General features: G+C 35.0%; 5 protein-coding genes across 14 annotated transcripts; 3 read left to right on the forward strand and 2 right to left on the reverse strand.

The window, feature by feature from the left end:
- Window positions 1-1,089: 1,089 nt before the first annotated feature.
- Window positions 1,090-5,935, forward strand: LOC147534670 (P-loop containing nucleoside triphosphate hydrolases superfamily protein). Its single transcript, XM_086648523.1, has 10 exons — window positions 1,090-1,382; window positions 2,595-2,648; window positions 3,082-3,136; window positions 3,580-3,697; window positions 3,796-3,952; window positions 4,187-4,267; window positions 4,370-4,477; window positions 4,656-4,721; window positions 5,474-5,550; window positions 5,640-5,935. The coding sequence occupies exons 1-9, from the start codon at window positions 1,317-1,319 to the stop codon at window positions 5,480-5,482; spliced, it is 714 nt and encodes a 237-aa protein (XP_086504649.1). The 5' UTR covers window positions 1,090-1,316; the 3' UTR covers window positions 5,483-5,550; window positions 5,640-5,935.
- Window positions 5,936-6,280: 345 nt separating this feature from the next.
- LOC147534671 (YCF20-like protein (DUF565)) lies at window positions 6,281-9,138 on the reverse strand. The gene is made up of 3 exons (XM_086648524.1): window positions 8,988-9,138; window positions 7,747-7,951; window positions 6,281-6,793 (listed from the first exon to the last, which is right to left on the reverse strand). The coding sequence occupies exons 2-3, from the start codon at window positions 7,941-7,943 to the stop codon at window positions 6,322-6,324; spliced, it is 669 nt and encodes a 222-aa protein (XP_086504650.1). The 5' UTR covers window positions 7,944-7,951; window positions 8,988-9,138; the 3' UTR covers window positions 6,281-6,321.
- A 1,891-nt stretch (window positions 9,139-11,029) lies between these two features.
- LOC147534672 (protein GRAVITROPIC IN THE LIGHT 1-like) lies at window positions 11,030-14,342 on the forward strand. Its single transcript, XM_086648053.1, has 3 exons — window positions 11,030-11,461; window positions 11,681-11,750; window positions 12,751-14,342. Exon 3 carries the CDS (start codon window positions 12,816-12,818, stop codon window positions 14,082-14,084), a length of 1,269 nt encoding a protein of 422 aa, XP_086504179.1. The 5' UTR covers window positions 11,030-11,461; window positions 11,681-11,750; window positions 12,751-12,815; the 3' UTR covers window positions 14,085-14,342.
- Window positions 14,343-14,397: 55 nt separating this feature from the next.
- On the forward strand, window positions 14,398-16,147 carry LOC147534673 (21 kDa protein-like). The gene has a single exon (XM_086648054.1). The coding sequence runs from the start codon at window positions 15,320-15,322 to the stop codon at window positions 15,929-15,931; it is 612 nt and encodes a 203-aa protein (XP_086504180.1). The 5' UTR covers window positions 14,398-15,319; the 3' UTR covers window positions 15,932-16,147.
- Window positions 16,148-18,076: 1,929 nt separating this feature from the next.
- Window positions 18,077-23,204, reverse strand: LOC147534674 (uncharacterized). 10 transcript variants are annotated; one of them, XM_086647247.1, is made up of 9 exons: window positions 22,856-23,155; window positions 22,592-22,642; window positions 21,612-21,835; window positions 21,153-21,274; window positions 20,466-20,598; window positions 20,300-20,368; window positions 19,874-19,932; window positions 19,594-19,780; window positions 18,077-18,460 (listed from the first exon to the last, which is right to left on the reverse strand). In XM_086647247.1, the coding sequence occupies exons 3-9, from the start codon at window positions 21,670-21,672 to the stop codon at window positions 18,351-18,353; spliced, it is 741 nt and encodes a 246-aa protein (XP_086503373.1). In that variant the 5' UTR covers window positions 21,673-21,835; window positions 22,592-22,642; window positions 22,856-23,155; the 3' UTR covers window positions 18,077-18,350. The 10 variants fall into 10 exon arrangements, with proteins under 10 accessions (XP_086503373.1, XP_086503369.1, XP_086503371.1 ...); XM_086647243.1 differs by having other exon boundaries at window positions 22,750-23,144; XM_086647245.1 differs by having other exon boundaries at window positions 22,616-22,642; window positions 22,750-23,123.
- Between the last annotated feature and the right edge of the window lie 764 nt (window positions 23,205-23,968).

A 23,968-nucleotide genomic window follows, 5' to 3' on the forward strand; every position in this document is an offset into this window, starting at 1 on the left:
AAACCATCAATTAACACATCAATAATGGTTCATAAGGGTAGAAGACTGAAATAACTTTTGTGTGATGGGACCACAATTTTACATTTATGCAAATATTGAGCATTAGTTGAGTTATAGCTATATGTCATAACTACACTTGTTCCCAACTTTGAAACGGTCATCCATGGTTGTTCCAAATGCACATCCAAAGTCTGATATTTTCTTTTATGCTACTATACGCAACTCTAATTTTACTGAAAACAATTATTAGACAAAAATAGCTAATTAAAATAGTGTCTTAAATTACCAACAAACAAAAAAAAAATCAAGTATAATGGAATTTCTCTTCCATGCTATACACCATTCTATTATACTAAAAAGATACTGTTGGACAAAATTAACTATAAAAATAATTAAATACTGTCCTAATTTGCTAAACTAACACCACATGCAAAATCAAATGTGATCGAATTTTTTCTCCAAAAATCTTGCGATTCAAATTTCTATTACCAGAATTAATTGTTCATAAATAAAATTTTATCGAACATTTGTCCCCTCTCGATTAATCTATTCTTTAACTTGCAGTTGTAAACGGTCTTTTTGAGAATAATTATGTGGATCTTTTTCGTTAAATGAGTTGGTATATCACTTGGCTTGCACCCGCTTAACGACATGCAATGTACCAATTCTTTCTCACTATCTTTTAGTCGACCTAGGTAAAGATGCCCTATCAATGATTCTGGTATCATATGGTTATGAACCTTTACTAACTATCTCTTTTCAGTATTACAAGTGTTCCTTAACGTAAAAGATCAATAACATTTCCTCGTATTGGGTTTTCTGGGTTTTTGTATTTTGAAGATTCAATTTGGAGTTTTTTTTTGAGATTCTCACTATAATATTTGCTACATAATTTAACAGGGAGTGTCCAACCACTTCACCAAAAAAAGGATGCACAGTCTAATTCTATTTGAAAAAAAACAAAGCAAACATATATTGGATGTGTTCATGAAATTTAATTTGTTTGGTTGAATATATAGAAGAAAATCAGGGTCCATACGAGAAAAAAAAAACTCCCCAATTTGGAACGCGTAGTTTAGATTTTTATCCGCACCCCGTCGATACAATGACTGGGACACGTTATAGTCCCGGAGGATTCGTATGTGAAAACACTACGTCGGGGGGTAAACATCACCTCCTTGTCTCTTTTTGTTTTTCTTTTTCCTCTACAGATGAAGTAAACCTGTTCGAGAAAATGTCTTACTGAATCTCCCCCATTACCACCAGAAACCTAGAGAGAGAAAGAGAATCAGAAGAGAGAATTAGAAGAGAGAGAGATGTGGCGACGTGTAGCTTCTCATTCTCCATTATTTTGTACCATCAAATCATCTCATTCTAATCAGGTAATAAATCATTTCCCATTTTTCAATCAAATTTGACTTTCCAGATTCAAAATTATTCGAATTTCTGTTAATATCGAGGTATTAGTGATTTGATATTGATTATTCGAACAACATTTGGTCGAAATCATCTCTTCTGCTTTAGATATTATGGATTTGTGTTCACCAATTTAATGTTGAACCGGGTAATTTGATTAGATTAGTATCTGTTTGATCAGTAATTCTGTATGAACATCTATCTAGCCAAAAATTCTTAGCAAATTTGTCATGACCAATTTGAGAAGTTGAGTTTAATGTCTTGTAATTTGATTAATGTTGTGTCCTCTTTCCAATCCCTTTTCCAAGTTCTCTCTGCCCATGGATCATTTCAAATTGTTGTTTTGAAACTCTAAAATTTTCAAAATGTATAATACTAATTGGATTCTATTAGTCTCCAGTTCCTACTTGACTGACTCGACTAGTTATGCTCACCCTCCCAGGCTCTCAAACTGATTTATCCCCCCATTATGTGTCTTACTCAGCCAGACTAGATGTTTAAATTAATCGTCTATTACTCTACTCGACTTGTTTACCCATTTGCTGTATGTGTAGATGACTCCCAGACAAACTAGGCATCCTATCGTTTTTAATGCATTTCACCTGTGGACCATTAGATAGAGTTATCTAAGGAGTTGGTGAACTGATAATTAAGTATCTATAGTGGGTCTTTGTTGTATTATGTGGTACAATTGTTAATTTTGATGTACTAGGGTCGAGTTGTTTTTGGTCATTTTTATCGCAATTGTTTATTACACGGAGTTATACTTGTACATAGAATATTTGTCTACTATATATTATAAATAGTCCACATATTCTGAGCAATCCTAGACCAATTAGGTGCAGTCCTTGTCCATGGTCGGCCAACTAGCAGCCTATGTTACGAGGTTAACTTCAATATCACATCTCTTTGGTCATTTGAATATAACAGAGATATAATAATGGCTTTGGTTACTATCGGCAAGACCACCTAAGTTAACCAACTTAGAGAGACAGTTTTAGGTAATAATTTTATATGTAATAATCTGACAATTTTGGCATTGCTTCCTCACATATGCTTATCTATTCCATCTCCGGATTTTTTTTTATCATACTCATCCTTCGAATCTCAAATTTGAATTTAACAACACATTGCATTCTTTTGTGCATAGTTTTTAACTTTTCGTCAATTTAATGCAGGCAACCTACAACTGGAAGCTATTGGAGTTCTTCAGCACAGAAATTGGTACCCCGGTATAGTTGCTTCTTATTGTTTTTCTTTCTCTTTGAAACGTAGTAGTACTAAATGTGATAATGTAAGTTCAGAGAGAGAGAGTGTGTCACCATCAAAGAGCTGTAATCCTGTGAGAATTCCACTCTTCTTTCACTCATTACTCAATAGTAAGGATTCTTATTTTTTTTTTAAAAAAATATGAATTCATAGTCATTATGCGTTAACTTTTTATTAGAAACACTTTTATGGATTTGTCATTATCACAACCTTCTTTTAAAATGTGGGGTTTCTTGTTTGCACTTTCGCTGATCTTTTACCTTACATATTGTCGAGTTTGTGTTATGTGAATGTAATAATGCATCAGCTAAGGAATTGATCAAGTGACGTCAAATGTAATAAATATCATTTGATGACATGGAAGACTGAAAAAATCCTCGTTTTCATTTGATGTAGGCAAAAGAGGAACTTCCCTCTACAGAGAAAGCTCCATGTATAAGTTTTGTTTTAGGTAAGTAGCTACTTTGACAATTTCATTCATTAATAAAATAAAGCAATATTTGCTGGAATAAATGATGAGTTCTCTTTTGCATGAAAAAAAAACATGCTAAATGTTCATATGTCTACGAGTTTGAGTAGCATTGGAGACTACTGTGTTGATTGGTCGACCCTCGACGCCATGTGCTTCACCCAGTTACAAGGCTCGTTTAGGGGAGTCAACGACTCAACATGAATGAGAGCTTACGTAAAAATAATTGTCACTTTGTTTCCTAAGCGCCCTACCAAGAGTTGGACGTGGTAATTATATTTTGTATAGCCTCTTCTTGCTTGTTTAGTAATCTTTGTTCCTTCATCATTAAAAAAACTACCAAGATTAAGTTACTTGTTACTACTTCGCTTATAGTGGAGTTTATGCAGATAATGCTTGAATATGAATTTACTTCCGTTTTCTAGGTGGGCCTGGCAGCGGAAAAGGTACACAATGTGCAAAGATTGTGAAAACCTATGGATTCACACATCTGAGTGCCGGTGATCTGTTAAGGAATGAAATATCTTCTAACAGTGAGAAAGGGTATACGCAAATAACTATATATAGTTGTTTTACAATCTTTTTGTTTAGTTCACGTTTACAATTTGTGCTCAGTCTACATGTTTATACTCCTCTATCAGTGCTATGATCCTTGACACAATCAGAGAAGGAAAAATAGTTCCATCACAAGTAACAGTCAATCTGATACAAAGAGCTATGGAATCAAGTGCAAACTGTAAATTTCTCATCGATGGCTTCCCAAGAAGTGAGGAGAACCGCATTGCTTTTGAACAAATCGTGAGTTCTTTTCCACTTCATTATAAAGAAAACTTGTTGATGAAATATAATTTTCTAACTGTAGTACTTTTTTACTGTACCTTGTGCAACTGTTATTGAGAATTGACACATGTTCTAATAAAACTTAGCTAGTCATGGATGAAGAAATCTAATAGGTATTCTGATAGTTTAAATTAGTTACTTTCTTCTGGTAATCATGATATGATACGTGAAATAATTATAATGGCAATGCAGATGGGAGTAGAACCAAACTTTGTGCTTTTCTTTGACTGTCCTGAAGAAGAAATGGTGAAGCGGGTTCTCAGCCGTAATCAGGTATATTAATGTATTGCAGTCACAAAGTATGAAGTCTGTTTCAATTGTCTAGTCTTCCAGAAATTTTATCAAACGTTCATATTTTATGTGGTTATTGGTCAGGGCCGAGTTGATGATAACATAGATACAATCAAGAAGCGCCTTAAAGTTTTTTCAGCCTTAAATTTACCGGTTATTAACCACTACACCGGAAAGGGTAAAGTTTATAAGGTAAATCATGCACACATCAGTAACATTTAGAAAACGCAATCTATCTTCTGTATAGAGTCCGAGTAAGCTTATGTCCGCGCAACATGACATCCTTATGGTTAAAGTGTCTACCACTTTGTTCATGTATTAAGATATGCCACTGTTGTTATAGTGATGCTAACATATAATAATTTTGCAGATAAATGGTGTGGGTACGGAAGATGATATATTTGAACAAGTTCGCCCTATTTTCTCGGCGTATGAGGTATACTTCTGCGGAAAATTAGTATTTTTCATAGTATTGTTCCCTTGAGATTTTGAGATAAACACAATTGTCAAAGGCTTCAATGACAATTCAACTGGAAGTCTGGGCGAAGCTGAATAATCCAAACTTTGTTAAGGAGACCATTAGGACTTCAATGAAACAGCAGAAAAGAAAGAAAAACATTAAATGGCATAGTAGATCTGGAATAAGGACATGAAATGAAATGGATAAAATGCTGAGAGACGAAGTTCTTATGATCTGATGAATGAGATTTAACAAGCGAATACAACATTAAATGAAAACCCATCTATTATAAACTTATGTCATACTAAAGGCTGAAAGAATTTTCAGTTGTGAAAATAAACTTCTTTTATACAAAATGGTTTTGTAACTGTTTTTAGTGCACTAGATTGCTCGAAATGCTTCTTTGCTCGATTTATTGATTCATATAATGATTAAATTCATGTCTAATGCTTGTATTCCTGACCTTTAATGCTCTTGTTAAGCTATTTTATCTGCCGGTTATGTTCACATCATGATTCCTACTACTACTACTACTACTACTACTACTACTACTTTAGTTCTTGACTTTAGGTACCCATTTTCTAATTCGAATAAACATTGAATCTTATCAAGTTATTTCTCCTATTAAGTTTGTGAAGTTTCTCGTTCGCTGACTTAGTCTCAGAAAAAGTTAAGCAACATGGTTTATGTTCCTTATTCCATCATATACTAATTAACTGCAATTGAAGGGAGTGTGAAAATGAAAATGATGCTCAAGTAAGGAATTCGTGGAGAAATGTATTGAAGTAGGCATCATGTATATAAGGTGATTGACGGCAACTGTAGTTTCCACGTCAATCTTTTTTTTTCTTCGTTCTTCTTTTCAATGACTCAAATCTATTTCTTCTACCGCAGGTGTGAAATTGCAGGAAAATAAACAAAGCAAAAGCATGTAGAAGGAACAATTCCTAGCTTTATCGCACTTTCTGTTCCCTGCCTGGTCGTTCAAAAAACACCTCGTTTACGTTCATCCTCTGTTGACGAAATTTTTCCACTTCATCATTTTTTTGTTTGTTGTGATGTAGAACATGGAACTTTATAAAATTTTCTTACCTGTATTGAAGAGTGTTTCCTAATGACTGAATATTACATACTTATTTTCGTTTGCGTAATTCAAAACATGGTTTTGCTCAGGCTTTAACTACAGAAAATAATGTGTCAAAATATAACTCATTTGGTTGACTGGTGATACAGGTCCACTTCATTGTTAAACAATGGAAATCAATTAGTATTACTTTTAGTTGCCGATTAGCTTTAATTCTTCTTTTTTTGGATTATTTGAATATAGAGTATTCATATTTATCTTTCTACTTTAAATAAAATGATGAAAAGACAGACTTCTTATATGTTATTTTAAAACAACGGTAGGTAGTCTTGAAAAATAAAAAAGAAAGAGCGATAAACTGTTAACTTATATGCCTTTTAGAAAACAAATGAGGGGCCAAATAGGAGTCATCTGTTCTTAAAATTCTGTCATATGGTAACAGTTAGGTCTGCAACTCAATAAACGAACTGATTGAAACAGACAAGAGAAATGTTACAAGAATGGAAGAAAGATATCTATTTCAAAATTGAAGAGGTCATTTGAACCAAGAATATCATCAATTTCATACTTGAAAGCATCCAAGAAAAGACCCATAGAAAGCCCTGCCTTCCAATAATTAAACATGGTTATAAGGCTCTTAAACTTGTCAAGTAAAGGAAAAGAAGATTTATACATGAGAGCTCCAATGCCTTCGACGATAAACACAGCTAAACCAGCTGAAAGAATGTCCCAATCTCCAGTTTGTCCGATGACAGTGGCGAAAGCAGTTGCACAATAAAAACCCATCAAGAAAAAGAGTACCTTCATCGGGAATTTTTTCTTTATCTCCTTAATTCGTGAACTCAATTTGATTCGAAAAGCTTGAATAGCCCTAACCAGCCGGGTCTCACCATTGGTGCTACTTTCAAGAGAATCTTGTTCACCACCACCATCTACGCGACTTCTAACTGACCATGAAATCTTCCTATAGTAATCCACATAGAAATATCAGAATTGGAATTATTGCAGGTTTTGATAAGACTACTACTTCAAAATAACGAAATTAGTAGTTAATCTGAAAGTATGCTACTAGGTAGTGAAACAGGTCGAAGCCTTCATGTGCCTCGCCTTCTCGCCTTTCAGATGTCACAGCTATTTACCAATTCCAATATAACAAGATAAAGTTATCATCAATAAGAGATAAACCCGAGAGTTGAGCTAATGATAGCACATCCTTCCTTTTCAAGGGTTGGGTCTGGCAATCTGTCCCTTAATTGAATGGTGAAATAGGATTCAGCCGGACCTAGAACTAAATAAAGCATACATAAGGGTGATACAGTGTTGTGGGGTTTTCTCGTTAGGTAAAAGAATGAGTCTACACGAATTGTTTAACAAATGGCTCCATGGCTATTCTCTTCATTTTCTCTTTTGAGTATTCTCATAGAAATAGTCTCCTTCCTTTCCTCTCCAAGAAAATTCAGAACCAGTTCCGGCATGTATATGAATGAGATAACCTCCAACTACCGAGATTTGGTGTTTGGCTTTGGCATCCTCAAATACAAAACCCTCTTTATCCACTAGATGTATAAATGGTTTGGCTTCCATCTCAGGCACAAGCGCACTCAACAAAAGCTTATATGCGTCACTCAAGTTACTCCTTTTAAAACTGAGCTTAGAGCAAATTTGATCACATAAAACCCGAAATAAGGTGTCGTGAACTGTTGTTTCGTTGGAAAGATATTATTTTCTGATGCGAAAAGAAAGTCCCACAATTTTCTTACTCATAACTCCTGTCAATGCATTTGCGTGTTATACAAAGCATAAAAAGGTCTACTGGTGATTATTATGGTGAACTGTTGTTCTCTTTGCAAGATAAAGATCTTCTCTAGATTTAATAAATCGGAACTTTGAAATAAAGTTTATAAGCTCCAGACTTACTTGGGACTTTTGATGGAAGCAGATGGTCCTGCTAGAGGAAATAAACAACATTGAGGATAAGTAATCCAACTGCAAGCCAAAGAAGTCTTATGAAGACAAGTCAAAACAACAACTCTTGATCTCCGGCATCGAGGAGATGTAAATACTGCAGTTGTTGGATAATTAGGTGGGGCTGCCATCTTTGCAGCCATAGACATGAAGAAATCTACAAGCGAAACCGTTTTATTATGGCCAATAAGAAATCGACTTGACGCAAAATAGGTATCTAAGTATTTAACAAAACAAACATTGAGAAATCCGTGTTTAAGAGGGAAGGACCTATCTCAACGAGAACTAAACTATCACAACTTCAGTACTTACTAACTCAACTCAGTTCCCACTAGTGCACTGATATTGTTAACATGTTATCACAGTTTCAAAACAATTTAGTCTATATAGTGTGCAAGGAAAACTGCTGACCCTTGAAGCATACCAAATAGTTAGCAGGTTTCTAGTAAGACGTCTATAAAAAGATGCTTCTGAAACACCTTTCGTTCATACTAATACCTATTTGTGCACCAGTATGGTCTAAACTCTAATGAATACATTCTCATGAACGTGTTAACTTGGGTCAGAACGCAATACATTGCAATTTGTTTATATAAATATGGCCAATTGGTTTGGGTTCAAAATAAAAGATGAACCAAAACCATCAAAGAAAGTCATAACATAATGGGTACAGCGAAATTGCCCATTATACTAATTGCTTATATACGAAAATTGTAATAAAGATCAGCATGAAGTAAGCCATAAACTAATGAGTAAACCGAAATGGCCGATTATTCTAATTACTACTAATATTTATGAAACTATACTAAAAATCAGCATGTTTTCGCATTCATTTCAACATATTCTCAGATTTTTAGCTAAAATACCAACATTGTTCTGTTCTTTCATGGTTATGGGTGAATTCCATGAATCACCTCAATATTCATGTAAATATTTGATTTTTTTTTTTTTAAAGAACTCATCTCTGTGCCTACCAAAAGGTAACCTAGATTTAGGCTTCCATTATTAATCCTAATTTAGAAGAAAGAGGGTTGTCTAATAGTTATCAAATTTCTGGATAATCAAAAATTCCATATGAATAAACTACTATAATGTGAACAAGATTGAAAACAATCCACTAAAATTAGAGTGAGATAGAATTAGTAAAGTTCTTTAATAACAATTAGGAAATCGACAGTGAAAAAGAGTAAAACCTTATCAGAATTTTAGGGTTTCGCCCCCTTTCTAGTGGTAGATGTGATGATTTCTTCTGTTGGTATTTTTTCCTCTGAACCAAGTTTTCTCGCAGCCAGTGAGAAGAGAGAGGTCGAAGTCACGGCAGGTTAGAAAGGGAAGTCCGTTATAACGGAAAAGTAACGGATGGTTTAAATTAGATAAAATGTCCCTCTTAAAATAGAAATTGACATTAACCCCAAGTTAATGATAAATTTGGGATATACCCCTGTGTATTGAATGTCACTAATTTAAACCCCTCTTTTAATGAACACCGTCAACCCACATTTAAGTGGTACATGTGTGGATGACACAAGCCCTCCTTGTGTAGAAAATACAAAAATATCAAAGTTAGATTGGTCGACATTGGACAACCTTTTTCTCTTGAGAGAGGCCAAAAAAATTTCGGCATGTTTGAATGTTTATGTGTGCCCATAAGATGTAAGATTCAAATAAAGAAAAACTTTACCTTTATTTCTTATAATGTCAGCTATGTTAACCTATAGTCTTTGAATTTGCGCTTGTAATTTATATGTTTCTACTCGACGAAAATGAATAAATTCCTAATAAACATTTGAAAGTCGAAATAAAGTTATGTCTTTTTCAAGAACTGTTTATATCAAAGTGCAATAATAATTCACAGTTCTTAGAGTGTCATTGACATCTCTATACTTCATCAGTTTTTAGGGACCGTGTCTAGCATCGCCCACGTTTCATCACTTCAAATAAAGAAAAAGTTTGCAAAGAATGTCGTAGTATCGGAAAAATTAGTAATTAGGTGGGTTGAGTAGAAAACAACATCAAATGTAATTTTTAACTTTGTAATTATACTCAATTCCTATTAGTATCTCCATAAATGATGAAGCATGCCTAGTTTCTACTTGAATTGATCTTAGACATGCATCATTCTTGATTAACTAGTAAGATTAATACTAAATCATAACAGAAAATAATCAATTTCGTTGGTGAACCTGAAAAACAAAAATTATACTCCTTTTCTTTTTCAACTTTGGTTTATAAGATTTCACACACAAAAGCAAAGAAGTCTATATAATCTTCTAAAGAAGGAAAACTTATTATCATTTAAGCGAGGAAACAAAGGTGGAAATTGGGCAAAATATGGTTTAGGTTTTAATTATAAGTGTCTTATATTGGAGGGGCCGGAAAACACCATCCTTGTAACATATAGGAAGTGCAAAAATAAATGTTCACATAACAAGTAAAAAAAGCAACCTTTCAACAAAAAAAGAGAGTAAAAAAGCAACCTTTCAACAAATTTTTTTTTTCAAAAAAGCAACAATTACAACAATATCTACTACATTGCAATGTTTTTTTTTGTGTTTTTTTTTTTTGTTGAACTAAATGTTATTTTTTTTTCATTGTGGTGTTGGCTATGCAAAGACACAAACAATTAATATAGCAACCTAATTTTTATTATTTAATTGTTTGTCACAATGAAGCAAATTACGTGGACCGCCACAACAATCCTATTCACCATATACCAGTAAATATATATACTTCAAAAATAGAAAAGATATATTGAGACTCCATTCTTCCAAAATACAAAAATATACTTAAGGGTAGTTGTCAATATTTGCATCTAAACATTTATTAGACACCAGATACCAAGATCGCCAAAAGACTAGTGATAACTAACTCTTACAAATAACTGTAAAAATTTATTATATACTAATATGATACAGTCCTATTAGATTGAGACGATGGAAAAACAAACAAAAATCATGTCAAGTGTGATTGGCCTATAATTATCACATCGATCATGATGTTATGTCCGATCAATATCCTGATCGAATTTCTACTAGGCCACTTGATCTATTCAGATGTAGTGAGAGAAAATATTTGACTTTCTATCACTAGATATGACACATCCTATTGCCCGGACCAATCGGCTTTCTCTCACTAGATTTGAACGGTCCAAGTATTGGGGCGGCCATATTGGCCCGGCATATAGTATAGCATCATTTTTGTTAGTAGTATCATATTTAGCATAAAAATATGATTTGAGTTGGTGGGGAACAACTCACACAGTACTCAGTCCCCAAAAGAGCTTCTTTTGTAGATATGAAACCTACTACTAACAGTTAGTGCCGTAAATCTAACGGCAACCAACCACTATTATTGATTCTTCACTTGTTAATTGTTTCTCTCTCTATCTCTCTTTAAAAGAACAGAACCCCTTAAATCGGACGGCAACCAACTACACGAGGTTCGCCCCCCACCCCATTTCCTCTCTCCCTCTCTCTCTATCTCTAAAATAACACATATAACACGCCAACAGGAAGAAGCGACACCTAACTCTAAATTTTACCTGAGAAGAGTCCAGAGAGAGAGAGAGTGGAAGAAACAGCCGAGGAGCTAACTAATTTCAGCAAGGATAAAAAAAGAAGAAGAAACACATTGTTTCCCCCCATCACGAAATCCTCTAAATTTCTTGGTAAGAAAACGAAACCCTAATTTTATCTTACTCCAGTAATTACTTGTCTTATGACATACAAGTGATGATTTAAGTGCTTATAAGTTGTTTGGGTTGTTGTGTGATTTGGGTAATAGCAGATTGTTTATAATTTGAGGAAGGTTTAAATGTTCAGTACTTGTTTGTTTCATACAAAATCTCAAATTTTTTCTTTTTTCCTTGTAATTATTTGGATTGTAGGAACATAGATAGGAGGGAGGGGTATTATGTTTGTGGAATACTATTCATTGTTGGGATGTCAGCTATATAGGTGAGTTATCTACCTTTTTTATACCTTCATTTGTCTTTGTGTTTGAATTAAGGAATTCTAACCTTGTTAATGAAATTTTAATTGCATTTTCTATTATGTTACGACGAAGAACAATAAAACCGAAAAAAGTAATAATGACATAAACAACAATCACAAAGGAGCACATAAGGTTATGTGGTTCGGTCGTAAAACCTACCCCATCGCAAACAAAGCTGTTCAAAAGCTTCTATTGAAGCTTGAGATGATCAAACACCATAATTGTTTGTATTGGAGGATAATTTTACGTTTCGGACAAAACTTATTAGGAATGATTATGAGGGTATTCATTTTTTTGTTTTCTTTTGATTGTATGCATTTGACTCGTTTGACTTGAACTCGAGTTGTTTGAGCCTGACTTGTTTTAGTCGGGGACATAATAGTCATGTCAGAGAATGTGCTTTTTTATGTCGGACTTATTTTATGTCTCAAACAAACGGATCTATAATAAGACCGAGTTTGTCGTACGAGTAAGACAAAAGACAAACATTTTGAATCCTGACTCAAACACTAAGTGAAGTTGGAGTTGACTGAATTTAGAGGAAGTACAACAAAAGTTGGATGTACTTTTAAATGTTTCCAAGTTTTCTGATTTCGAGACATTTTAAACTAAGTGGCATGGATTACACTAATATAAGTATCAGTATCCAAAACTGATACGAGGTGTCAGAAGTGACAACCTGAAATGTCCCGAACTGGAGTACAGCCAGGAAGTTATCTCTTTCTTTTCGCCCACTGAAGTAACTGCGAGTAACTGATAATCGAATAGCCATGTCCACATTCAACTCAACAAAAGATACTAAAAGAAAAGCATATCAATGTTAATTAGGTAATAAAGACCTAATGTACCACCAGAACTGCAGATTTTTTTTGTTCAAATTAGTAATATGTATTTTGAGTGGCGAACTTCAGTAATGGTTTGGGATATAATGGTGGACATCAATGATTTTCTCGAGTTTTGCAGGTTGAGTTCTGGTGATATTTTTTCTGAAGGCAACTTAAGCGATAAATCCTTTCGAGGTAGTAGCTATGCTACCTACAGGACCAAAAGAAACCCAAACCCATGACACCAACAACCAGAAAGTTCACCCTCAACCCATGGAAGAAACCATGAATCAGAACCCAGAATCAACAGAAGCTCTGATTTCTAAGATTTTCACTAACATCTCTGCTCTTAAGTCTGCGTACATCCAGCTCCAATCTGCTCATACTCCTTATGACCCTGACAAGATTGAAGCTGCCGATAAACTTGTGATTTCAGAGCTTAAAAACCTCTCTGAACTTAAGCATTCCTACAGAGACAACAATCCCAAACCTGTTTCTGTTTCTCCTCAAGATTCACGTTTAGTATCTGAAATCCAAGAACAACAGAGCTTGTTAAAGACCTACGAGGTCATGGTGAAGAAATTTCAATCACAGATTCAAACAAAAGATTCTGAGATTCATCAGTTGCAGCAAAGGGTTCATGAAGCAAACCAGAAACGAATGAAGTTGGAGAGGAAGCTCAAGCTGAGAGGCTTATCAGCCAAAGAATCAGAGGACCTGGAAGATGAAAATAGTTTCTTCTCCACGGAATTGACACCATATCTCTTTACCTCTGCTGTAGAAGCCGCTTTCAAAGCTATCCATGATTTTTCAAAACCATTGATCAACATGATGAAAGCAGCAGGTTGGGACCTCGATGAAGCAGCTCATTCCATTGAACCATCAGTTATTTATACTAAGAGAGCTCACAAGAAATATGCATTCGAATCTCACGTTTGCCAAAGAATGTTTAGTGGTTTCCAGGAAGAGACCTTTGGGGTTAAGCAAGACAACCTTATCGTCTCTAATGAGAGTTTCTTCCATCAGTTTCTAGCCATCAGAACAACAGATCCATTAGATATCTTGACCCAAAATCCAGATTCCATTTTCGGAAAATTCTGTCGAAGCAAGTACCTTACAGTTGTTCCACTAAAGATGGAAGCTTCATTCTTTGGGAATTTGGATCAGAGAAACTACGTGCTAGGCGGTGGGCATCCAAGGACACCTTTCTATCAGGCATTTCTGAAACTGGCGAAGTCGATCTGGCTCTTACACAGGTTAGCTTACTCTTTCGATCCAAAAGTCAAGGTATATCAAGTCAGAAGAGGTAGTGATTTCTCAGAGGTGTATATGGAAAGTGTGGTGAAAAATATATCTCTAGATGATACCGACGAAAACCCAAAGGTTGGGCTCATGGTTATGCCTGGTTTCTGGATAGGCGGGAGTGTAATCCAGTCCCGTGTCTATCTCTCTGGCGTGAAGTGCATCGACTAAACTCTGGTGGATGCTAGTTTATATATACAAGTATGTAGCTGGAATACTTATTTATGAGTTTCTTTATTTTCATTTGTAAAATATACCCTTGGGAGTTCTGTCTGAATCATGGCTTGCTTGTTGCCATTACTGCTGATCTTCTTTGAGATCTAGGTTGTTTTATGGTGAAATTGGAAGTAAGATCTGAAGTCACTGTTCCAAGTGCTAAAGACTTAAATGTAATGATAAATTTGTAATGGAAATGTACTATTGCATTCAGATTTTAGGTTAAATTTATTAAATTTTGTGCTTTCATAATTTTAAAGAATTGTTTAAACATTATAATTTTAACTACTTTAACCTTTTTGAACAAGGGAAAAAAATATTAGGATAACCTAAAAAATTGAGTTTTTCGTTAAACAACACGAAAATATTTGTCATAATTATGACACTTCCACTAAAGCCATGTAAAGATCTTTACAAGTCATCCTAATTTTGTTGAATCTTAAGTGCTGGCGTGTTGCAGTAACTAGTGGGTGGTAAATATGGCAACTCCACGTCAGGAACACATTCTTGCATAGTTTTCACGACCGACTGTGTATATGCATCAACCGGTTGAGTTTGTAGACAAAAACTATCAAAATCATGTATGCCGATTGCATAAGGTGATCTACGATTTGAAACAAACTCCTCAAACTTGGTTTACTTGTCTTAGAACTTTTCTTCAAAAATTAGGTTTTATTAGTTCAAAATCAGATAGTTTCTTGTTTACTTACCGTACTTCTTCCTTCGTTACTATTTTACTGCTATATGTCAATGACATTCTTATAATAGTTTCGTATTCCTCGATCCGAGCGAGTATAATCTCTAGGCTTAGTAATCAGTTTTCAATGAACGATCTCGGTGACAGTTCTTAATTTCTTAAATATGGAACTCACAAGAAATAAGTCAGACCTCCTTATCACATATAGTCACCACCACTATGCCTACAGGCACAAATTTTTCCCACTTTTGTTAGTCGGCTATAATATCTAGTCGGTCACTCCAAATCCAAAAGTTAAAGTGTGAACCCAATTCCTCCAGCAAAAAAGGATGTGAAAGCAATTTAAGCAACAAAAAGAAAAATATCAAACTATGCTACTTCACTCCTAACACAAAACTTCTCTATATAAACCCTCAAACTCTCTCTATTATTTAATCACTCCATCTCAACTAATTTCATAAATCCTAGTCCTCCACAAAGATCCAACCAACCTATGTCTCAAATCCACCTCTCCTTTCTTCCCCTTCTCTTCTCATTCTTCTTCTCCTTCTTCATCTTGCAGACATGTTCATCTACTATACCTGAACGGTTCGGTTCCGCCGATTTTGTCAAAAGTTCTTGTAGAGCAACTGAGTACCCGGATTTATGCTTTCAATCACTCTCAATTTACAGAAACCAAATCCAACATAGCCCAAAACAATTAGCTCAAACAGCTTTATTAGTAAGCTTGACAAATGCAAAATCTGCTAGAAATTATGTCACCATGATTATGAAAGGTAAAGGAATGAAGAGTAGAGACTATAAAGCTGTGAAAGATTGTGTTTATAATATGGGTGATAGTGTGGATCAATTAAGAAAATCTATTACTGAATTCGGGTATATGGGTCGGGTTAGAAACGAGGAGAGTTTTATTTGGCATATGAGTAATGTTCAGACATGGGTAAGTGCTGCACTTACAGATGAGAATACTTGTATGGATGGGTTTTCGGGTTATGCTTCGGATCCTAATCTTAAAGCTTCTATTAAGAGTAGGGTTGTTAAGGTTGCTCAAGTTACTAGCAATGCACTTGCTTTGATCAATAGGTTTGCTAAAAAGCATTATTAGACCTTTCATTGGGTAATAATAGGGTTACATCTTCTCTTCTCTTTTTTCTTTTTCTCTTTTAAGATCGGATCTAGATTCCATCATGAAAAACAACGTATGCTATCATCCAACTGTTTTTGTCCGAGTTAAATAAATTCTGTTATTAGATCGAATTGAAGTAACTGAAATGTGATATACATATATATTAAGATATCTATTAGATATAATTGAGCTTTATGGTTACTGTTTTTTTTTTTTGAAATGTTCAGCGTGCCACGAACCCTTGACCTCTAAGGTGGAAGACTATACTTCTTGCTACTCCAATCGAGGGTTGTTGGCACTTTATGGTTAATGTTATTTTTTCCTCTCATCTCTCGCTAACATGTTTTGTTACTCTACTTACTACCATTTGTTACTATGCTATACATTCAAAAATTGGTTTTCTCTTCACCTTCTAAAGTTGGGAGAATAGACAATTTGTATAGCAATATCATAACTAGTGCCACTATGCCTGTCTCATCATTTTAGTGGACAGAAAGCGACATCGATAATGTCTTATACTTGCTCAACTCCTAACCCTAAATTCATACACATTATTTACTCTATGGGATGCTAGATACATCTAAAAACAACTTGGATGTATTTGTACAAATAGAAGATAATGGATCAATGATCTAGGCCATGACACTATGTCTATTAGGGTTCCACAAAGCATATTTGAACTCAAACATGTGAGTTGGGTCCTTGCCCATTTCTATTAATGAATCAAAAATGATGGATCAACTTGTATGTACTGTTCTATCGACGACAATAATAGCGATATAAGATATGAATAATTGGTGGGTTGTCGGGTCCTTGCCCATTTTTATTAAGAGTTAATTCCTATATGGCCCCCTACTTTGTGACCAGCTTCCTTTATGACCCCCAAATTTCTGTAAATTCAAATATGGCCCCCTACTTTGTGACCAGCTTCCTTTATGGCCCCCAAATTTCTGTAAATTCAAATATGGCCCCCTATTTTCATGGAAATGTCATAACTACCCTTCCCATTAATATATTTTCAAAATGAAATTAAAAACAAAAACCTAAATTCCACCTCACTTCCCTCTCCACCACTCATCTCTCTCCACGTCACCTCTCTCTCTCTCTCCAAGTCAGCACTCATAAAAAAAAAAAAAAAAAATTTTTTTTCACTCACCTCTCTCTCTCTCTCTCTCCAATCAGCACTCTCATGAAGGTCGCCGGCCGAAAATTTTTCCGGCCGGCGACCTTCATACCTAAAAAAAAAAAAAAAAAACCCCCTTCGCCGGAATTTTTAGAGAGAGAGAGAGATGAGTGAAAAAAAAAAATTTTTTTTTTTTTTTTTTTTTAAGAGTGCTGACTTGGAGAGAGAGAGAGAGGTGAGTTGGAGAGAGGTGACGTGGAGAGAGATGAGTGGTGGAGAGGGAAGTAAGGTGGAATTTAGGTTTTTGTTTTTAATTTCATTTTGAAAATATATTAATGGGAAGGGTAGTTATGACATTTCCATGAAAATAGGGGGCCATATTTTAATTTACAGAAATTTGGGGGCCATAAAGGAAGCTGGTCACAAAGTAGGGGGCCATATAGGAATTAACTCTTTTATTAATGAGGGGTGGTTCGAGTGTGACCTACCAACATGACTTTAATTTCCATCCACACTTTCCCTTTGCCCTAAAAAGTCAAAGATTTCATAAATAATTTTACTAAGAAATAAGCCATTTGCTGAAAAAATCCACTGCATGCCAACTTGTAACAGATTTCAGTACTATTTTTCGGTGTTGGTTCTTCTTGCACAATTGTGAAGTTGTTGGTTCAAAATTTAATAGTTTGTGAAGTAATCTAAGTTATCACACTTGATTCTGATAATCATTTGAATACATAAAAGAGAGTAATGAACAAAGCTAAAGTTTGGAAGGTGACCGAGTCTAAGGAAATTATCAAGACGATCAATGAAATAAGTTGCTAAATGTAATAGTCACGACTCACGTATATAAGTACTAGATCACATCCTTAAGATCTTGCTTCAATTATCATGTCTTTTAGGGCAATTATCATGTCTTTCACTATACGGTAAGTGACACGTTTAATACATACTTCTCCACATTTATACATCAGTATATGGCAAGCGTAAACTTCATAAACACATGAGCACAAAGAGTTTTTTATTGATCTCGGCATAATTTCATATTGAAATAAGATGATCTATTGTTCTTACAACTTGTTCTATCATTATCTAAAACGTTACACATTTGATTTCCTGAAGTCATAACTTGAATAAAAGAGAGTACAAGGAGAGAGGAAGCAGACAAAATGTAATACCTTTGGTGCAGATACGATCCAGCGATGTGGGTCCAATTGACACACATCCAGCTGACTTTAAACCTCTGTTGAAGCTTTCACCATCAAGTTTGCATCGCTTTTATTCACCTTTTAGCTCATTTTGGTGTTGTGCAAAGAAATGTTTTGCATTTTGTGCCACCTCGGCTTCTAAAATTGCTTCAAGCATAATATCCGACCCTTTTGCATCACCTAGCATGAACCATCAAAAGTAAATGAGAAGGGACGAAGAGGAAGTAGGGGAAACACTTGGGAAATTTTAGGAACCAACAAAAGGAAATAACAAATAGAGGACGGTGGAAAAAAGAAAAGTATTTAGGAAGAATTTGTCGACAAGATTATTTATTAGCATTACGCATATGACCAGAGTTTCTAACTCTATAACTTCTCCATAAAGATGGTAGTTAGCGACCGGCCAAAGTTTCATATGGGGGAGAAGACAAGAGGCTTTTAAGAAGTTTGGGGCTTTAATAATATCCTGACATAACTCGTATATACAACCGCGAAACTAACTGTGTAGAACCTGATAAATAATCAAAATTCTATAGTAACCACCTAGAATAATAGTCGGTAATGACAAATTGACCATAATTATCCTAATGCGAGAAACACCAAAAATGACACAGATATCAACTCTCTATCTCCTATAACTCTTATCTCAAGACATAAATGTGATACTTCCACATAGTAAGTGTACAGTAAATGTCAACGCCAAGCAGTAGCACAAAACTTGTCTTCAATCTTTGTGGTCCTCTTCCTGATTGTAGGTTCAACAATTATATACTACACTAGCAAGCACCAAAAACCATCTACACAAACAAAAACTAGTGAAATTAGCACGACAAGCCATCATATTGAACCACGGGGGGCTCATATGGGACTTAGCCTGCAGGTTTAAGTTCGTACTGTAAGTCGGACTTTCCACATTCAAGAATTAGATTGCTTGAAAGTTGGACATTTGAGCTGATATCAACACCCAAAATCCTACATTTATTGGTGTTTTTAAGTATAACATTCACCCTCACAACAAAATCACAATTAAATTTCTAATTGCAGTCAATGAGACAATGACTCACCAATGTTGGGGTCACCTACATAAATTGTGTTCACCAACTTAGTGAAACTAGTCTAGCTGCGTCACGAAGGGAAGAACATCTCCTTTTGGCAGTTCCACTTTTGTTTTAGATTAGTAAGAACTATAACTAAATCCTAAAACAAGAACATCTAATTATTAACAGCACGTAGATACTATTATTCTAACGTGTAGGGGAGGTGGGGAGGATTGTATTAGTAACTAAGTATTTGGAAAGCTAGAAAATAAGTACCTTTACTTTTCGGTAGTAACCCAGCGCTTTCAGCAGACACAGGAAGAACAGATAAAAGACCAATTTCTTCTTTAAGCTTCTCAACATCTCCGCCACTTGTCTCCAGAGATGATAACTCAGCTAATCTTGCATAAGTTGATGCTTGACTATGCATATTAGTTGCAGTTGAGTTTGTTGAACTACTTTCCTGCATGCTTTAAACGGAATAAATTAAATATAATGAACAATGGTCTCTACAAAGAAATATGCTTTCTTTTAGAGTCTGAGATTGCTATGAAACCTCCACGATGAAGTTCGCTGGCCGATGCTCTACATTAATCCTCTGAGGTGCAACGTTTCCTACCAAGCATAAGTGTCATCAGTTGACAACATTCATTAGATATAACAGCATATAAGAAAGCATAGTTAAAGGCTATGCATCGTGGATACCAGCCTTTATGTCTTTATGATAACCTACGATGTTAGTGTCACACACTCCAATACTCGTAAGCTGAAGCCGGATAGTGCCAATCACTTTTCCAGGTATACTGTAAGACTTTTACGTGTATCTTGTGCTTAGTTCAAAAAATTGTACTAGGACCATAAAATACCTCTTTATGATAGCATGCTTTATGTATAATGTAACAATTATTGATCCAAAAGCAAAACATCCATTAAATTATTAAAGACCGAATAATTAAAACAACAAAGACATTGAATGCCTAACCATGTCCCTGTTTAGCACTTTCCCCACTGACCATATCCGAAACCTCGTGCTGGATATCGATACTGAGACCTGTATGAGTGTCCATGTTACATAGGTTAAAACTAATGTAACTAAATAAACAGAAAGGAAGGCATTTAAGAGTTTAGATACACTGGATTTCTATTACCATTGCTGGCAGGCTTAGACTCCATATTGTCCATCCTCCTAGTCATAGGACCTGGGTTTATCATTGATATGCTTCGTATCTCATGCCGGATTGCTTCTAGTTGAGCCATTGTGTCCTGAAGTTCTTTATGCACCTTAAGAGTAAAGAAAATATTTAGGAGATTAATGAAAATATGACATCCGTTTCTTGAAACTCATCCCATCCTAGTAACTAAAGTACTAAACAAAACTAGAAGTCTGTTAACAAGCTTTTTTTTCCTCTCTTTTTTTCATCGATAGATCTAGGATCCACAAACACCATCACTATGTCGGTCATTCAAATTATAACTCGATAAATCATGTCAATCATTAAAATGTGACATGGATAATTGGTTTCACATGGGAAACAAGCATGGTACCAACTAGTACCCCCAGAAAACAATACAATTTTCTTTTGTCAACAAAAATTTCCCCGTTCCTTGCTATGAACAAAATTTTTTCTCTATCTCGGACTCTTCATTTGCCTTGAGCAACTGAGTAAACGAATTTTTACCCTCTTGTTTCAGCTTATGCTGTCTTTAAGAAAAAAAAGTAACCAGGACACTAAAATCAAGCATTAGAGCTTTGACTGCGGAGGACAAAAACTAATAAAAAATTTGGTAGGTGAGGCATTCTGAATGGTATGTGCATGATATCGGAGAAGAATTACCTGGCTAGCTTGAGACTGCTGCAAGACATTTTCAAGCTGCCCACGACCTAATTGAACATATCCAATCGCCCTACCAGCCAACCTCCCTGCTGTTCTAGCTATTTTTGGTAGATCTTTGGGGCCTAATTAATTAAAAAAATATGATACCCATAATTATTTCCATCAAACAAACTCATTTCATCATTTACACAGATATTCGGGAAAAAATTGAAACCCCTAGGACAACTAATTCTCGATACGAAGCAAGCATGAGCCCTGGAATGTCTATGGTCAGATCAAAAACCCATGTTAAAGAACTAAATAAGTATAATATAAGGAACAGTTGAAGAAACAAAGGCCACAGAGAACCTCAAATCCAGCTGATTCATTATAGATTTCAAAACTACAAACATAATCTGAAAGATTGTTAAGAACAGAAAAACAAAGCTGAGAGAGAGAGAGAGAGAGAGACAGGAGAACCTATTAAAGCAGCAGTTGCTCCGAGTATGAGGAAGATCTCCCCGTACGAAATCCCCAACATTTTCACACCCCAAACCCAGTCCGAGCTTAACAGTCTCTTCCCCTTCTCGCACGTTAGAGGAGTTTAAACAACAGAAAGAAGTGCAGTTTCTTCAAGTATCCATGTCTTCGTCATGTGTTTTTGTACGCAAATAGAGTAATTTTATGCTTAATTGTAAATAACTCTGACCATAATTAAAAATAAATTGCAATCAGAGGAGAAACAAGAATTCATATAGGAATTAGGAACATGCAGAAATATGAAGTATAAAATTACATATAATTTGTCTATTGAGTTATAAGCGACTTAACACGTCAAACCTATCATCTTCTTATTAATTCTATAGCTAAAATCCGGTGCTTTCAACTTTCGGAATCCATATAAATTAGGACAAGAATAATATTAACCTAAACCCTTTTATGAGGAAAAGGTATTATGAGTGCTCAGATTTTCCTTGCTCTATTTGGTAACCAGTAAGGAACCTTGAGATTCATGAATCCTTCCTCTAAACTCTTTTCGTTTACTTCGCAACCAAAATGAAATCCTAGGTTTCCTTAAAATCATTTTTAAACTGACAAACCACAGGAATTTTTATCTTCTCTCATGTAGGAAATTGATCAAACACCTTGAGTTCAATTTCCCAATATGATCGTTTCAACGACTAAAACAAAAACCTGTAACTTTCATCCAAAACCCATTATTAATTCCATGTCCAAACTCCTCTAGGGAGGCATCCACTAATTGATAGACTAACCCTACCACTATTTTGATTTCTCTGTTTCTATTGAAAACTCAAAAATCCCATGTTTAAAAACAAAAAATCAAAGATACCCAGTAAACCAAATCAAGCATAAAATGAAATAATTAAGAGAAAATACCCACTGGCAAATATAAAATTCAAGAAAGAAAACAATGAAGAAAAGGGATTACAAGAAAGAACCTTGTTCAAAGATTTCACCTTTACCTTGTTCAATATGATTTTAAATTTCACCTAATTCAGGAAGAGAAAACACATACAGATAAGTCAGATTGGAGATGTTAATATTTGAAATTAGAGCATTTCCATTTAAAACCCTAAAATATTCAACTGGAATTCACCAAGATGGTCAAAGACAAAGGGAATGGAATTGTCGCCGAGAGAATGAAAACGCTAGAAGAAGAAGATTAAACCCTAGATCAAATTCATCTGTATGGAATGGGAAACCTTGAATCCAGTTGGGTGATCAGTTTCGCGGGTTCGACATAGATGGAGCGGGCTATTATGAACTTGCCTCCCTTTTTCTTGACGGGGCCCCGCGCTCTCACTCGCGCGTGTTGTCCGGGCGGGCCAACTCAATTTTTAATGAATTAGAGCATCTCTAATGGAAAAGAGAAAGAGATAGAAGAAGAGGGACTTTGACATACATTCCAGTTGAGCTTATATAACCTTAAAATGATGAAGACTTGAGACCTCTCACCTCTCCATTAGATTCACGCAATCACAGTTCTATCTCTCTCTGATGTCGGATTCCTCTCGGGTTTGAAGTTCAGAACTTTAGAAATTAGAAGTCACGGCTCTTTCCAGTTCTTTCAAGTTTCAACCGAGATAAGAACATCTCCAATGCAACACTTAACAAAAACTCAACTAATCTAATGTGTCAAATATGAATTGAGATTCTCTTTCCTATGTGACACTATTAAGATTGTCAATTCAAAATACTTCTCCAATGCAATACTCAAAAAATTCGACCTTTACTTTATATTTTTATTGTTGTCACATCATATTGAAATTGAAGTTGAGTGTTGCATTGGAGAATTTTTTTTTTGTTAAAAACTCAAGTAATCTTAAGTGTCAATTTGAATTTTTCAAGTGGGGTGTTGCATTGGAGGCGCTCTAAGTAAAAATAAAAAAGGTTAATTCTGTTTTGGCCCCCAATTTGTGACCAACTGACCGATTTGGCTCCCAATTGTGTCTGATAGTTCGTTTTGACCCCAATAAGTGTCTGCCAGTTTGTTTTGACCCTCATAAGTGTCCGGCAGTTCGTTTTGACCCCCTATTTTTGTGACACTATTAAGATTTTCAATTGAAAATACTTCTCCAATGCAACACTCAAAAAATTCAACATTTAATGTATAAAATGACGATGTGGGCTCATTGAGATACAACAATTTATTGTTTCCCCATCATATTGAAATTGAAGTTGTTGGAGATTTTTTTTTTTTTTTGTTAAAAACTCAAATAATCCTAACTGTCGATTTGAAATTTTCAAGTTGGTTGTTGCATTGGAGACGGTCTAAGTAAAAATAAAAAAATAAAAAATTAAAGGACCCCTGCTTG

The sequence above is a fragment of the Eschscholzia californica genome, unplaced genomic scaffold (genome assembly GCF_041429995.1).
Source record: "Eschscholzia californica isolate CP2 unplaced genomic scaffold, dmEscCali1.0.p SCAF_6, whole genome shotgun sequence".
Lineage (NCBI taxonomy): Eukaryota > Viridiplantae > Streptophyta > Magnoliopsida > Ranunculales > Papaveraceae > Eschscholzia > Eschscholzia californica.